At 45.0% G+C, this 13,455-nt stretch overlaps 1 protein-coding gene across 4 annotated transcripts in view; it reads right to left on the bottom strand.

Annotated features, from left to right (window-relative positions):
- phf12b (PHD finger protein 12b) overlaps nt 1-13,455 on the bottom strand; it is a 45,547-nt gene that overhangs the window by 17,435 nt on the left and 14,657 nt on the right. For all 4 annotated transcript variants that reach the window (XM_061718684.1, XM_061718683.1, XM_061718681.1 and 1 more), the window contains 3 exons: nt 2,372-2,504; nt 2,105-2,269; nt 752-895 (listed from right to left, as the gene is read on the bottom strand). In XM_061718684.1, the coding sequence (XP_061574668.1) occupies nt 752-895; nt 2,105-2,269; nt 2,372-2,504 (442 nt within the window). The remainder of the gene's footprint in view (nt 1-751; nt 896-2,104; nt 2,270-2,371; nt 2,505-13,455) is intronic.

The following is a 13,455-nucleotide window of genomic DNA, read 5'->3' on the forward strand; positions in this document are numbered from 1 at the left end:
ACAGTTTAAGATTAAGATTCCCAGAATATTCTCATTTTTTGAGATAGGATATTTGAGTTTTCTTAAACTGTAAACCATGATCAGCAATATTAAAATAATAAAAGACTTGCAATATTTCAGTTGATTTGTAATGAATCCAGAATGTATGACATTTTTGTTTTTGTAATTGCATTAAAGAAAATCACAATATTCTAATTTTCTGAGACAGTCTGTACACACACACACACACACACACACACACACACACACACACACACACACACACACACACACACACACACACACTTTTTTTAATGTTTCATACGTGTGTGTGTGAGTGTGTGTCTGTACGAATGCACTGCAAAAACTCAAAATCTTACCAGGAATATTTGTTTTATTTCTAGTTAAAATGTCTAATTTTTAGTCAAAAATCTCATTACACTTAAAACAAGACTCATTACCAGAAAAACAACTTATTTGACAATTTTCACCTGTTTCAAGTAAATTTTCACTTGAAATAAGTAGAAAAATCTGCCAGTGGGACAAGATTTATCTTCTTATTACAAGCAAAAAAAAATCTTGTTCCACTGACAGATTTTTCTACTTATTTTAAGTGAAAATCAAATTTAAACAGGTGAAAATTGTTGTTTTTTCCAGTGATGAGTCTTATTTTAGTGTAATGAGATTTTCTTTGACTCAAAATGAGACATTTTAACTAGAAATAAGACATATTCTTGTGAAGATTTGGAGTTGTTGAGCCGTTTGTTCTCACCTCCTGCTGCTCGGCCTCTGATGTGAGGTACATGGAGGTCTGATGGGCCGGTACGCTGCTGCACACCAGCTCCAGCTGCCGCACGCGTGCAGGCAGGAGCAGGGGCGGAGGGTTCTGGTACTGGAACTTGATGGCATCTGGCACCTGGTTACAAACAAACAATCATTTCCAATTCAATCCAAAAATACTTAACAGTAGTTGTTTCATTTAAGTCTTTTCAAAGAGTCACTGTAGAGGGTTCTAGCTGTGAAGGATCTGCTGCAGCGTCTGTGTTGCTGAATCCCTGCTGTGATTGAGAGGAAGCTCAGGGTTGTCCAGCATTTTTTTTCATCTCATCTTTCTTCTCCCAATCATCTCCAGAGGCTCCAGAACAGAGCCAGCCTTCTTGATCAGTTTGTTGGGTTTCTTGAAGTCTCCGGTTCTGATGCTGCTCTCCACTGCAGATGTGACTGAACTCTCCACAGCAGACTTGGAGAAGATACTCAACATCTGGCTGCAAACGCTGAAGCATCTCAGCTCCCTTAAGAAGTAATGGAGCTTTTCCACTAGTACCTACTCAACCCAACTCGCCTTGGTTTGGTTCTTTCCCACCAGGGGTCTAATGTGCTGAGCAGATACTTTTTCTGTGTCTACTGTGCTGAGGTTCTAAGCTGCTGAATCGGCTGTATCTGACATCATCACACTACAGGCCACCGATTGGTCGGGGGGTTGGAGTCAGACGTCTGAGTCAGGAGGAGGAAATCAGAGAAAGAGACTCTGACGGATTCTTGTTCATTTTATTCAACCAGCAACGGCAGCAAAAGTCTGTTTCTGATCCAACTCTGAGGGTCAGATGTTCATAAACCTGGAGCTGAGGAGAGAATTAAAAAGATCTAGACGGAGATAAGGAACGACCAGATCTACCAGGAGATCTGTCTCTTCATAGCTGCTCACGGCTCCAGCTGACTTTTCAGCAGCACTGAGACAAACTAACAAAAAAAAAAGCATCGCCGCTTGAAGCAAAGAAGGTAATAAAAGGAAGGAATGACGAAAGGGAGGTAGGAAGAAAAAGGAGTAAAGGAGGGTAAAAAAGGAGGAAAAGAGGAAAGGAAGAAGGAAGGAGAGAGGAGGAGGAAAGAAGGATAGAAGAATTGGGTCATTTTGACCCAAAGACAGTACAAGGGTTAATAAATAAATCTATTAAAGCATAACAGCAAGAGCTAGGACACATGACCGCAGCACAGGCAGCTGGTATCAGCTGGTACCGGCTGGTACCGGCTGGTATCGGCTGGTATCAGCTGGTATCAGCTGGTACCAGCTTATATCACACCCTGCTTGTGGGCTGTGTCCACGTTTTGTCCACGTCCAGTTTACCTTGATGGTGTTCTTGTTCTTCTGGTGGAAGGAGCGTCTGTTCGGAGCGTTCTGCCGGTGCACTCTACGGAGGAAGTCCACTTTGACGGCATGTTGGGACATCCTGTCCTGAAACTGGTCGAAGAGCTGGCAGCGTCTGGACAGACTCAGGCTCCTCTGGTTGAGCTGGACGGTAAACGGGAAGATGAGAAAAGCTTTTACACCAGACAAGAACCACGGCTGAAAAAAAAGCCTCATTTTACTTTGAGCCCACAAAACGCATCTTACCACTATGTGCTCAACGTGGTTGGGACACATCCACTTCCCCGCAGGTAACGCTGTGAGCGGAGGGTTGAGACAGTCCATGTGGAAGAGGAGCGGGCAATAATCACACTGGACCAGCAGAGCCAACCTGCAACTCCTGGGAGAGGAAACAAGAGGGTCAGCCCAAACCAGGAAACAAGAGGATCAGCCCAAACCAGGAAACACGAGGATCAGCCCAAACCAGGAAACACGAGAGGATCAGCCCAAACAAGAGGATCAGCCCAAACCAGGAAACACGAGGATCAGCCCAAACCAGGAAACACGAGGATCAGCCCAAACCAGGAAACAAGAGGATCAGCCCAAACCAGGAAACAAGAGGATCAGCCCAAACCAGGAAACAAGAGGATCAGCCCAAACCAGGAAACAAGAGGATCAGCCCAAACCAGGAAACAAGAGGATCAGCCCAAACCAGGAAACACGAGGATCAGCCCAAACCAGGAAACACGAGAGGATCAGCCCAAACCAGGAAACACGAGAGGATCAGCCCAAACCAGGAAACACGAGAGGATCAGCCCAAACCAGGAAACACGAGAGGATCAGCCCAAACCAGGAAACACGAGAGGATCAGCCCAAACCAGGAAACACGAGAGGATCAGCCCAAACCAGGAAACACGAGAGGATCAACCCAACACGAGGATCAGCCCAAACCAGGAAACACGAGAGGATCAGCCCAAACCAGGAAACACGAGAGGATCAGCCCAAACCAGGAAACACGAGAGGATCAGCCCAAACCAGGAAACACGAGAGGATCAGCCCAAACCAGGAAACACGAGAGGATCAGCCCAAACCAGGAAACACGAGAGGATCAACCCAACACGAGGATCAGCCCAAACCAGGAAACACGAGGATCAGCCCAAACCAGGAAACACGAGGATCAGCCCAAACCAGGAAACACGAGGATCAGCCCAAACCAGGAAACACGAGGATCAGCCCAAACCAGGAAACACGAGGATCAGCCCAAACCAGGAAACAAGAGGATCAGCCCAAACCAGGAAACACGAGGATCAGCCCAAACCAGGAAACACCCAATATTTGAATAATTACAATCTAAAAACTCTCTTTCAAAATTCCAATTCTTTAGGTACTTACACTAGACACTGACTGTGTTTCCATGCATCAATAACCCTTTTAAAACCCGAATATTGGCAATTACCCCGTTTTGCACGGCCATGTAAACACCAATAACCCCTTTGAATAACCCCAATTTGCTCATATTCAGGTTTTTAAAAACCCGAATATGACCCCTGGGTTACTCCTTTTAAAACCCAAATATCAGAATCAGAATCAGAAAAAGCTTTATTGCCAGGTCAGACATAAATCAGACGAGAGAACTTGACTCCGGTTTACACCGATGGCACCATTAATACGGACGCCATATATTCGGTCATGTAAACGCCAAACAGAATATCCCCATCAAACGGAACAGGAATTTGTTTTCTGCACATGCTCTGTTCACAAGGAATCCTGGGGCCTCATGTACTAAGAGTGCGTGGATTTCAACGTGAAACCGTGCGAACGAACGCAAAAATTCAGATGTACAAAACCCTGCGTACGCCCAAATCCACGCAGGTTTCTCTGTACATCCCAATCAGCGTGGATTTGAGCGCACATGCGGGAGCACAACACTCCGCCCTGTCTCTTCCCTCAAATAGTTTGAATATGATAATGAAGATAATTATCCATTAAAAACCGCTCATCCTAACAAGAAATGTACAAAAACAGACAAAACATATAAAAAAAAAACATCGGCTCTGAGCTGGAATACATTTTTTTGGGGGCATTTCTTCCGATTTCAGCTGCATATGGGTAATGCTGTTCTTTGCTTTGCGTTGCGTTCCTTGAAGAGTTTTGGTTTTATAATGATCGTACGAAGAGTTTGTGACTGCGGTCACGCCATCTCCGCTTCGGAGAGGCGCAGTCGCGCTATCTGCGCTTGGAAATCAATTGCCCGTCTACATCGCGTGGTACGGTAAAGCGTGTTGACGGCTTCAAAACGGTTATTATTATTATTTTCATGTCTTGAAATAGATACATATCTCATTACTTTTTGTAGTTTTACTAAAGTCTAACAAAATGATAAAAAAAAGCAAAACCAATCGCCCATTCAGAATCCCATTAATTTCTATATAGGCAGATTTTAAATATTCATTAAAAAAACAAATCAAATTGTTTTCAGCAAAAGCAAACGTATTCTTGTATCATGTCCCCAGGTACCTCTGGCATCATTTTCAAGTTCTTTTACTGTAGCATTTTCTAATAATTACATGCTAAAATCACACCCAATACACAGGTATATAAGCAGATTAAAACAACTAATTATGGGCATGCCAAGTAATGGCATGACCATATTGCAATCGTCCAGAATGGCCCAAAAGGCAATGTTGCTAACAAGCTAAAGTCGCAAAAGTCCCACTGCGCACCAGCGGGTGTACAGCATGACCCCGCTCGGATGTGGAAAAAAAAAATCCCCAAAAACTAAAACACGGCCGGAAAAACGAGGAAAAACATGAAAATGAAGGCGATATATTAGTATCTAGAAAAGGTTTCCCTTTTCTTATTATTATTCCGCACTCTTTTTTCGTCCGTTAATACGGCCCGAACCGCAATGTGCACCCATGCATGGCATACATTGTTGGATGCGTCTCCATCGTGATTCGATGGGTATTACTTTTCTCAGTAATAGGGGTTACCATGGCAACGCTAGTTGCCAAAAAGCAAAAAAAAAGGCGAAAATTCCCGCGCTTATTGCTCGGCCGAACTTTATCGTAGAGACATCGTTCAAACTTTCAAACACTCGGCCCGATTGTCCCTAACCGACCGTACAACCTTATTATGCCAAGTATTACAGTTTTTGTGATATTGACCTTTCATTTTTATTTTTTTTCCCGTTTGACTTTGGACGCTTGTTGCTAGGCAACAGGTTATCGTAGAGACATCGTACAAATGTTTCCCGACTCGGCACGCTGTGGAATTCAACATACTCAAATTTCATGAAGCTGGGATTTAAGGAAATTTTATGTCAAAATCCAGGCCACATGGCCCCATTCATTCGGATGGAGTTTTTTACCATGGTGAAAAAAAAACCTATCCGTTAACGTAGCCTGAACCGGAACATGCACCCATACATGGCATACATCGTTGGATGCGTCTCCATCGTTCCTCGATGGGCATTACTTTTCTCAGTAAAAAGTGTTACCGTGGCAACGCTAGACGCCAAAAAGCAAAATAAAAGGCGAAAATTCGGACGCTTATTGCTCGGCCGAACTTTATCGTAGAGACATCGTTGAAACTTTCAAACACTCGGCCCGATTGGCACTAACGGACCCTACAACCTCATTATGCTAATTACTACAGTTTTCGCAATATTGACCTTTCATTTTTTTTTTTATTTCTGTTTGAATTTGGACGCTTGTTGCTAGGCAACAGGTTATCGTAGAGACATCGTACAAATGTCCCCTGACTGGGCACGCTGTGGTCTTCAACATACTCAAATTTCATGAAGCTGGGATTTAAGGAAATTTTATGTCAAAATCCAGGCCAAATGGCCCCATTCATTCGGATGGGGTTTTGTACCACGGTGAAAAAAAAAACCTATCCGTTAACGTAGCCTGAACCGGAACATGCACCCATGCACGGCATACATCGTTAGATGCATCTCCATCTTGCCTCGATGGGCATTACTATTCTCAGTCAAAAGCGTTACCGTGGCAACGCTAGATGCCAAAAAGCGCGCCCCATTAATAACTATTGGGAGCACAGGAATAAATGAAATACAAGTGTAAAAACACCTCAAACTGACATAGAGCCACCCTAAACACAACCACTACAGCCCCAAACCAAAGCAGCAAGAGGGGACGAATGGGCGGTAGGGCATGCCCATATCAAAATTTCCAGAAATTTTCTAGTTACTATTAGTATTATATTGGGTATGAATTTAGCATTAGAAAATGCTGCAGTGAAAGAACTTGAAAATGATGTCAGAGGTACCCGAGGACTGAGTACATGATGAACAAGAATATGGTGCAGTTTCCTGAAAACAATTTGATTTGTTTTTTTAATGAATATTTAAAATCTGCCTATATAGAAATGAATGGGATTCTGAATGGGCGATTGGTTTTGCTTTTTTTATCATTTTGTTAGACTTTAGTAAAACTACAAAAAGGAATGACATATGTATCTATTTCAAGACATGAAAATAATAATAATAACCGTTTTGAAGCCGTCAACACGCTTTACCGTACAACGCGATGTAGACGGGCAATTGATTTCCAAGCGTAGATAGCGCGACTGCGCCTCTCCGAAGCGGAGATGGCGTGACCGCAGTGGTTTGAATGTTTATGAGCAGCGTCAGTGCATCATTACACTGTGCTTTTCTTGTTTGAAATTTAAGAACCGACACCAGAACTTAAATTGGTGGATGAAAAACGGCTCCTCGTTCTGCTGTATTGTCATGCGTATTATATACTAACCGATTAAGACCAATGTAGCCTATACGTTTATTGAGTCTTACACATTGTGAATGTCCGCGATCACCTCTCTCATAAGTATAACAATGTGAACAATATACATTTATATTTAAAACATGAAGCATCACGATCTGATTCCTCTGCTGCAGAAATAAACACAACTTGTGCCAACGGGATTATCGAGGTGCAAACGTGAGAAATAAAGAGCAAGATTGCTTAAACTCGGAGTGTTGCATCCGCAGGAGGAGAGACCGGTCTAGATCCCGGTCCATCACCGGGGAAACACTGTCAGGAGTCCTGCAGCACTTGCAGCCGACTCCATTGCAGACTCTGAAAGTTGCCTAAACATTCAATAAAAACTTTATTCATTCATTGGATCCTGGACCAGCAGATCAGTCTGGTCCCTGAAGATTCGCCCCTGATCCTGCCATCAGCAGGTTCCTGTAACGGAGCCAAAGCTCCATCGGGATTTGCAGGTTCCATCGTTGAGCTCCTTTAGTTGTTTGTTCAGCTCATGTGGTTGATTGTGAGATTGTTGCAGCTCCACTCTTGTGTAACTTATCTGGTGATGTGGGGACTGTCATGTCCTTCATGTGGTCGTGAATTTATTGTTGACGTTACGTTTCCTCATATTCTGCACTTCACTGCATCACCAGTGAGTGTCGCCAACGGACAAAACCTCAGAAAAGTGCGTACACCAGCCTTAATGTGTGAGTGACGGACCGCAGCTTTCTACGTTCACGTCATTCTTTGTACATCCGACCGTGAGCGTAGAAAGTGGCGTACGCACGTTTTTTGTGCGCCGCACTCTTAGTACATAAGGCCCCAGGTCTTTTGAGTCCAGGAAGTTCTTATAAACACGGAGAAACCAAGACCAGGAGGAGACTAATCACTTCATAAATGTAATGAAGGATATGAACATTTCTGCATTTGTAGACGGTAGAAAGTACCGGGATAGAAGATTTACAAGAAGGTGAGGGAAAAGTTGCACAAAGGATTTGTTTTGAATTTGGATACAGGAAGAAGAAGCGGAAATGACGGGAATTGCGTCATCACGTTCTCCGCGCGTCGCTGGTTTGATCCAGATATCCCAAATGATCAATTACCATGTAAACGGAATATTCCGAATGTTTCAGTAACCAGAATATTAGCAATAACCCCAATTTTGACTGCATGGAAACGTAGTCACTATGTCCAGCAGGTTTTTAGGCCTCATGAATCACTGCCTGAAGACAATGCACTGTTTAAAATTGTACTGGTTCCCCTAGAAGAAAAACAGCTGATCTCAGATCTGGTGAGCTACTTTTCAAGTGTCCTAGATATATGTACCATCAACATAAAGCAAGTCTGGGAAAGTGAACTTGGCATTGAAATTGACGATGAAACATGGCGGGAAGTATTAACTGGTATAAAATCCTGATCTGTTAATGCGAGACTCCAACTGATCCAGTAAAGGCTGTTCATAGATTCTACTTCTCCCTCTCTGTGTAATAGGTGCAACACTACGGAAGGCTCTCTAGCACATCTTTGTTGGTCTTGCTTGCATCTTTCAGTGGTTTTCGTCTGTCTTCAAGATTACTACAACACCTGGTCCTGAAACTGCTCTATTTGGACATTTTGCTACTATGGAAAACTTGGGCTGTAACATTGCTCTGATATCTGGCATGATGATCGCCAAGAGGTTTATCCTAAAACTGGAAATCTGATTCAGCCCCCCAAGTTTGAGGCTTAGTTGAGGGAACTCTTAAGCATTTTACATGTTGAAAGACTGAGACGTGAACTATTTGGCAATCTTCTGAAGTTCTCCAGGGTATGGAACCCAGTACTAGAACATTAAGGACCAATGATAACCTTCTCTTCTCCTACCCTGCTGGTGAACGTTTCTGATAGGTTGGTCTGTAGTGCAGTGGAACTGGTGACATTGTTGTACCGTATTTTCGCGACCATAAGGCGCACATAATTTATTTATTTATTTATTTTTTTTAAATGTGCCGGGCGCCTTATGAAACGGTGCGCCGTGTCTATTACCTGAATTACGGTAATGTAAGGCCGGCCACCATGAGAACGGTAAAAAAAGAAGGGGGCGGGTGAAGCCCCCGTGAGTTGCGGACGTGAATGAGACCATCCACTGAGCTGTTTAATGCGGAAACAGATGATGAAGACTTAAGGATTTGCTTGATGTGTAAAGTGAAATAAAATACAATCAAACTAAGTTTTGCCCCCGCTCCATTTTTAAATAAGCACACTTGTGTGTGTGTTCTGCAGCGCGTGTGTGTTTTGCATGTCGGGAACCGAGGATGCACCTGCCGTGGGGTTACGGGGTCCGATCTGCCGCATCCCCGGGGCAGATCCGGCTGAAATGCCGGTGCTCTTTCCCCGGGAGCCCCTACTACCAGTCCATGTGGGTTCCTCCGGTCCCGGCCGGTCGGAACCGGTCACATTCCCCGGTTGAAGCTGCAGTGATGCGCGCTGCTCCAGCCCGACTTCCTGGTTCCCAAAGCGGGATCCGATCGAATTATCCTGGTTCCCGGCCGCTTTGGGAGCAGGGATTTCTGGACTCCGTCCCAGGCTGGATCAGCTTCACCCTCTGAGATTTTCAGCCAAATCTGTCGGTTACAAACCCCGGTACCGGATCCCCGACATGCGCGAAACACACACACTTATTTATGTTGTGGTTGCCTGCCACGCTGATGGACAGAAACGCCTATGGTGATTTTTAAAAGAAAAACTTTGCATAAGACGTTTCCAGCCGGAGTCATTATAAGGGCGAATGAAAAGGGGTGGCTGGATGAAGGGATGATGATCAAGTGGCTGAGACAGGTCTGGAAATTCGGACTGGCGCAGCTGAATTAGCGGAGCAGAGCTCCTGTCGGATACAAACCCTGGTACCAGATCCCCGACATGCGCGTGTGTGTGAGCGGGACCAGCGCGGGGGAGCGGACCGGGACCAGCGCGGGGGAGCGGAGGAGGACCAGTGCGGGGGAGCGGACCGGGACCAGCGCGGGGGAGCGGAGGAGGACCAGTGCGGGGGAGCGGAGGAGGACCAGTGCGGGGGAGCGGACCGGGACCCGGGAGCGGACCGGGACCCGGGACCGCCGCGGTCGGGATCCGCAGCACAACGGGGTATGAAAAGTTTATTTACTCTTGTGCTTGCCTGCCACGCTGATGGACAGAAACTGCCGGCTATGGTGATTTTTAAAAGAAAAGCGTTGCCTAAACAGACTTTTCCAGCCAGAGTGAAATGAAAAGGGCTGGTGGCTGAGACAGGTTTATGTGCGGCGACCCAGTGTTTTTTTTTAAATTCTTTAATGCGGAAACAGAATATGAACCTTTGAAGGGTTTGATTGATGTGAAAAGTTAAATAAAATATCAAACTAAGTTTTGCTCCCGCTCTATTTTTAAATAAGCACACACGGTTTTAACAGCAAATTAGACACTGCACATTCAACACTTTATAAATACACTTGACAAGGACACGTAGTTCGGGAGGGGGGGGGGTCGGTGTCAATCGATACTTGGCCCTCCCTCCTCCCTGTTTTTATGGCATTAATCACATGCACTCAACACAAGGGGCGGGAGGGGGTCCCACATCACCCGCGTTCCCTCACCGGCCTGGGCCTCGGACGGGTGGGTCGGGTTACCCGGGCCTGGCGGGGCCCGCCGTGCAGCCTGGGGTGCCTTCTGGCGGTGCTGGACCCCCCCGGGGAGGGGGAAACGGTGCGTGATTGTATGTCTGTGTCGGTGAGAATGCGGTATGGAAGGGTCCTGCCATGGAGGATTTGAGCCTCCATTGGCAGGACATCAAAAACTTAATAATTTATCAATATTATATTATACAAAGATGGTTATTATTATTATTATTATTATTAGTATTATTATTATTATTATTATTATGTATAGTATATTATATTATTATTAGTATAGGTATCGGATAGGCGAATGGATGAATGAATGGGATGCCTGGGTCTGGGGCCCTCCGTTGTCGGGCCTGCGCGGGTGTCGCCTTGTTGGGGGGTTCCCTCTCTCCGGGCCCGTCTCCGGTCCCCCCCGCTGCCTCTACGGCGGGGCGCCCCTCTGGTCTTGGAGGGCCACTTTCGTGGGGGACGGGTGCGCCTGCCCGCGTCGGCGGCCGGGGCGGCTCTGTCTCTCCGGGCAGGCTGGCCCCCTGCCGGGTGGGGGTCGTTGGCCTGAAGGGTGAGGGCCTCCTGGCCGCGTGTCCGGCCCGGACCGGGTGGCCGGGGATTGCCTGGGTCGCGGTCCGCCGCCGCGGGATCCCTGGCTGCTTCTTTCCGCGCCGTGGGGGCCCCGCCCGCGGGCCCCCTCGGCCGCCGCCGGGCGGGGGGGGGGGCCTCGCAGGCGGTGGGTTGCCTCCCTCCTACTTCTCCCCTCTGTGGGGTTTGCCGGTGGCCTGGGTTCCGGGCTCTTCCTTGTCGGCCTCTGGTCTCGCGGGTGGCGGGGTCGCTCCCCCCCCTCCCCCACTATAGATACACTTCAGGTGGAGCTTTGTTTGGTTTATTACACACACACACACACACACACACACACACACATACACACATATAGTCATTTAGTCACATGCACACACACACACACACACACACACACACACACACACACACACACACACGCATGATCATATACATACACACACACACACACCTAGACATACACACTGGCTTGTTCACCTGCATGCTGGCTCTCTAGTTTTTGGGTTTAGGTAGCGGTAGCGATAGCTTAGCTCAGACTGCGATCAGATCTCAAGATTTAGGTCGATTGCTGTTCGTGTTTTGGTTGGCTCCGTGCCGGTTTCGTGCTTTGTTTGTGGTTTTTTGTTGCAGATTTCCAGTGCTTGACGTGTGTCTCCGTGTGTTCCTGCTTCCTGGATTGGCAGTGGATGTCGTCACCCCCCCCCCCCCCACCCCCTCCCCCCCCAAAAAAAAAAAAAAAAAAAAAAAAAAAAAAAAAAAAACACTGGGTTTGTATGTGTATATTTATGTATGTGTACGCATATGTGTGCGTATATATATGTATATATTACATATAGTAATAATGCACATATATACACTTTTGGTTTCTACCGTCATGGTATCAATCAATAATATGTGTGCAGACAAGGTAAAAAAAAAAAAAAAAAAAAAAAAAAAAAAAAAAAAAAAAAAATAAATAAATAAGCACACTTGTGTGTGTGTGTGTTCTGCAGCGCGTGTGTGTGTTTTGCAGCGTGTGTGCAGCTCCGTCTCTGTAGACGGCGCCTTTTGGGTCGGTGCGCCATATGTGTGTTTTAAAACCAAAAATGACACACAAAACTGAGGGTGCGCCTTTTCACACGGTGCGCCGTATGGTCGTGAAAATACGGTAACTATTTTCTCGCCCTCCTTAGTTTCATTTAATTTATATAATTTTTTTTATTTATTTTTTGTCTGATTTCAATTCAATTCAATTTTATTTGTATAGCATTTAATACAACAGAAGTTGTCTCTAGATGCTTTCCAGAGACCCAGAACATAAACCCCCGAGGAATTATTACATAAACAATGGCAGGTAAAAACTCCCCTAGTACTCCATGTTCCAGACCAGATATCAGCACCACTCTAGGTGACCAAACTTACTTATGATTTCTGAAAAGATCCATGACTATAGATGATATTTTGGTATGATAACCTTCCTGAGTGGCAGCTGGATCATAGTTATCAGCTCATGAAGTTAAAACCCCCTTCAGGTTAATTGATGATTCTAAATTGGGTATATTATACATTTCCTGAATCCTTATGGTCCTGTGAGTATTCCAGTTTTTGTATTTTTTTTTTTTTTTTGTATTTTGTGTCTCTAATGTTGTTTATAAAACTAAGCTGGTTCCTTATCTCATTGTGGTGCTCTTTATATTCTGTATTTGCATGATAAAGACCAGTTTGTGACATTAGTGGCTGTTATAGTTTCATAGGAGCCTAATGATGCTCTTCTAGTTTAAGGCTCACAATGACCTGCAACAATGATATAGTATGGGGTATATTATACATTTCCTGAATCCTTAGGCTCCTATGAGTATTCCTGTTTTTGTATTTTGCGTCTCTGTTGTTCCTAGATAACACAGATAATATATCATTTAGGCGAAAATTGTGTAAAACTGTGTGTTGTTTATAGTTTAAAGAGCTGCAGTGACCTCTATGTTGGTCAGAAAGATTCACATCTTAGCTTGAATGAATGCTTAAAAGTTCCCATTTAAAATGATACCAAAGACAATATTGTGAAACATTGACAGATATCTTGTACATGAGTCTAAACCAGGATATGCAGCAGCATCTAAAATGTAATTTTCTGAACTTCATGAGCTGATAACTCTGATCCAGCTGCTACTCAGGAAGGTTGTCATACCAGAATATCATCTACAGATATGGATATTTTCAAAAATTATAAGTAAGTTTGGTCACCTTGAGTGGCGCTGACAAGTGAAATGTTGGGTTCTGGACCTACAGTGGAAGAAAAGCCTTAAACCAAACAGTGGCAAGAAAAACTCCCCTTTAGGAGGAAGAAACCTGGACCAGGACCTGGATCATAAGGAGAAACCTGGACCAGGACCTGGAT

This window comes from Cololabis saira, chromosome 4 (genome assembly GCF_033807715.1).
Source record: "Cololabis saira isolate AMF1-May2022 chromosome 4, fColSai1.1, whole genome shotgun sequence".
NCBI classification, from domain to species: domain Eukaryota; kingdom Metazoa; phylum Chordata; class Actinopteri; order Beloniformes; family Belonidae; genus Cololabis; species Cololabis saira.